General features: G+C 22.3%; 2 protein-coding genes across 2 annotated transcripts; both read left to right on the forward strand.

Moving 5' to 3' along the window:
- Positions 1-109: 109 nt before the first annotated feature.
- LOC100577136 (diphthine methyltransferase) lies at positions 110-3439 on the forward strand. Its single transcript, XM_006564963.3, has 4 exons — positions 110-252; positions 2130-2744; positions 2822-2954; positions 3035-3439. The coding sequence occupies exons 2-4, from the start codon at positions 2135-2137 to the stop codon at positions 3396-3398; spliced, it is 1107 nt and encodes a 368-aa protein (XP_006565026.1). The 5' UTR covers positions 110-252; positions 2130-2134; the 3' UTR covers positions 3399-3439.
- Positions 299-910, forward strand: LOC725607 (cyclin-dependent kinase 2-associated protein 1). The gene has a single exon (XM_006564962.3). It carries the CDS (start codon positions 523-525, stop codon positions 799-801), a length of 279 nt encoding a protein of 92 aa, XP_006565025.1. The 5' UTR covers positions 299-522; the 3' UTR covers positions 802-910.
- Positions 3440-3616: the final 177 nt, after the last annotated feature.

Raw genomic sequence — 3616 nt, forward strand, 5'->3', positions numbered from 1 at the left:
GTGTATTAATTTTATACCCTTAAATCAAATACATCATATATTTGTATGTATTATTTTAAATTTGGCGCCAATATAATTTCTAACCTTCTTAGTTAAGAGCTGTTTAAATTTCGAAGACGTGCATATTGGTATATGGATAAGACGTGTGAGAAATAAATATTAATAGTTTTAAGAATTTGTAGAATATTACGCTTAATTTTTATTTGTACTTATTTATTTATTGCATAAAATTTTGCTAGTATATTTATTAAGGTAAGTTTTCTAAATAAAGATATATGTAATTATATATTTAATTTGAGGTTATGTTAGCGCTTTTCTTTAATAATCTTATTAAAATCTTTTCGCAAGGTATTTAGCTTTAAAAATTATGGTTTTTTAATGAAGTTATTATGTTTCTAATCGAAAATTTACATTTGAAATACAAATATTGTATTGAAATAATTTGTAATAATCATCTTATGACAATCATTTCTTCATAAATTATTTGTTAGGACATTTATTTAAAAAAAAAACAGTTAGAAGATGGAAGAAGAACGAGGAAATGTAGAAGTTTCAACAAAGATTACTGAGCCATTACTAAATGTACCAAACCCAAGAGCCCTTCAACAAACTGTTCCTTCTGTACCTGGTCAATCAAAATATATACAGTTACTTAATATTATAGAAGAACTTGGTCATGAAGTTCGACCTACCTATGCTGGCAGTCGTACTTCTATTGAAAAAATTAAGCGTGGTATTGTACATGCACGTATTTTAGTTAAAGAATGTTTACTTGAAACAGAAAAAAGTGCTCGTCAATAAGACAGAAATTCTATATATAATATAACTGACCAAATTTTGTAGAGGTATTTAATTATAACATAAAAAGACTTATATTTTTTGCTGCAAATAGTATTGCATTTATATATTAAAGAATGAAAGAATCAGAATAACAATTTATCTACCTCAAATATTGATTATATTAAATTTGCAAATTGTAATTACAAACAAAAATTATTAAACTAAGTAATAGTCATTAATTAAAAGTAATAATAGATTTTTTATGTTTTTTAAAAAATTATTTAAGAAACTATGCATTGTCATTATATATTTATTTTACATAATAAGAAATTATTTATTCAATTTTATTTTACCAAAGAAAGTACAATAAAACTAGACATTAGTGCCATAATTTATTAGTCATATAATTAATTTTATATGAATGAGTACAAAATATTTTATAAAAATTATTCTTTTATACTTATATGATTGTAATTATCAATTATTAAAATCAATTATCAAATGAGTGAATTTTATCAAACTTAAAAATGAAGAATATATATTAATTCTATTAATGATAATTTCAAACAAATTAAAATTTTTAATTAAATTATTGATAGTACAAATATATTTCTTAAATACGATGAATGCCAATAGAAACTGAAGTTAAAATTAAGTTATTAAGAACCAATGTAGTATTAAATCTTAATAATATATTTAGAATAAAATTTGTGTATAAATATATTGTGGTATATTTAAACAATTATATATTATGAAAATATTTAAAATGAAAAGAAAAGTTCCTATGATATGTAAATGATCTTTGCTCAGACATATATATATATATAAATGAATTTATTATATGTAAGAAACAATGATCATGTCTTGTTCCTAAAAATTAATTATGATATGATCTTAATGATAACAATACCATTGACCAAAAAGTACAAGTTGTATATGATCAGAAAATTTCTGTCAGTTTTTTAATATAAATGAATGTGAATCAAACAAATGTTTTTATAAATAATTAAAGTTTTTTAAGCTTTTATAATATTTAATGAAAACCAACTTCATATCAAATAACTTTGTATAATTGTTTTTTAATAAAAATATTGACATAATTGGTAATAGTATACAATGAATTAACTAATAAACATAATTGATAGCAGTATACAAATGTAATTGTACAAATTTAAAAATTCTAAATTTGTAATAACTTAAATATTGTATATCATAATTTTCATTAATTGTAATATTCACATAAATAAAGATCTTTATGTATTAAATTGCAGAATCCTATATTTCCTTCAAAATTATTTTAATTACTATATTTTAAAAATTTTAAATATAAATATAATTTCGTGTTACAGATTAAATGAAGAATATGTTTTGTACTTTGGATACTTTCGATACAGAGTTTTGCGCGGATTCAGTTGAATGGTGCCCAATAAATTTTTTCAAAGATATATTTGTTTGTGGAACATATCAATTAATAAATGATGAAAATTTAATATCTAATACTTCAATATTATCAAAACGTTTAGGAAGAATTTATTTATGTCAAGTTCTACAAAATGGAAATTTAAAATTATTACAAAAATTAGAAGTACCAGCCATATTGGATATGAAATGGGCACATGTTATATGTCAAAAGAAAATTTTACTTGGTATTTCAAATTCTTTAGGATACCTCCAAATTTATGAACTTAAAAATAATGATAAAAAAAAAAACTTAGAATTAATAATTCAAAAAAAAGTCTCGGATGAAGATGAAGTACTTGCATTATCTTTAGATTGGTGTACTGGAAAATTAACAAATAATAATGATTTTGGTACAAAAATCGTAGTTAGTGATTCAAAAGGTTTTATATCATTATTCGAAATAAATGAAAATGAACTTAATAAAATTAATTCATGGTCTGCACATGAATTTGAAGCATGGATTACAGCTTTCGATTATTGGAACATAAACGTGATATATAGTGGTATAAAAATAATTAAAATTGAAATTTACTAAAATAATAGATTATAAATATATATTATAATAATAATTATATTTAAGGTGGCGATGATTGTAAATTTCAACGTATTGACACGAGAATAAAAAATATTACCCTGTTAAATAAAGTTCATGGTGCTGGCGTTACAAGCATTCATAGCAATGCAACAAGAGAATTTTTATTAGCATCTGGAAGGTATTGTATCAAAATGATAACAAAACTTAAATTCAACAATGAAATCATAACTTTTAATAAAATTTTTATAATATTTTTAGTTATGATGAAATATTAAGATTATGGGACACAAGAAACTTTAAACAACCTATATCAAATGTCAAACTCGATGGTGGTATTTGGCGTTTAAAATGGGATCCCTTCGAACGAAAATATTTGTTTGCAGCTTGCATGTATGGCGGATTTAGAATAATCGATTGCGAAAATACAGTAACTTTATCTATTATTGGCGAATATAATGAGCATAAAAGTATAGCATATGGATGTGATTGGTCTTTCTTAAATAGTGAAGAAATATCAGAACAAATATTTAAAAGGAAAATTGAAAATGTATTTCTGACGAGCACTTGCTCTTTTTATGATCACATTTTAAAAGTATCGGCATTATATTTAAATCATGAATAAGGAGTTATAAAATAAGAGTTAATAAAAGAAAATAGATATTATATGAAATAGTAATTTTTATTCCAATATGTTCTTTTTTATTTATTTTATGTTACTCATATTTTTATTACATTATTTGTTAAAGATAATAAAAACTTAAATTTGAAAAAATTAAGCATGCGCAGAAAAAATTTAAGGCGTCGCTATTTGATGGACGTGAAATGGTTGTGGAAGTTGCT

Source organism: Apis mellifera, linkage group LG14 (genome assembly GCF_003254395.2).
Source record: "Apis mellifera strain DH4 linkage group LG14, Amel_HAv3.1, whole genome shotgun sequence".
In the NCBI taxonomy this organism is placed as follows: Eukaryota; Metazoa; Arthropoda; class Insecta; order Hymenoptera; family Apidae; genus Apis; species Apis mellifera.

Coding starts and splice junctions, on each gene's coding strand:
- LOC725607 (XM_006564962.3), top strand. CDS start 523: ATGGAAGAAGAACGAGGAAATGTAGAAGTTTCAACAAAGATTACTGAG.
- LOC100577136 (XM_006564963.3), top strand. CDS start 2,135: ATGAAGAATATGTTTTGTACTTTGGATACTTTCGATACAGAGTTTTGC. Junction 2,745..2,821: donor CATAAACGTGATATATAGTG/GTATAAAAATAA, acceptor ATTATATTTAAG/GTGGCGATGATTGTAAATTT. Junction 2,955..3,034: donor TTTTTATTAGCATCTGGAAG/GTATTGTATCAA, acceptor TAATATTTTTAG/TTATGATGAAATATTAAGAT.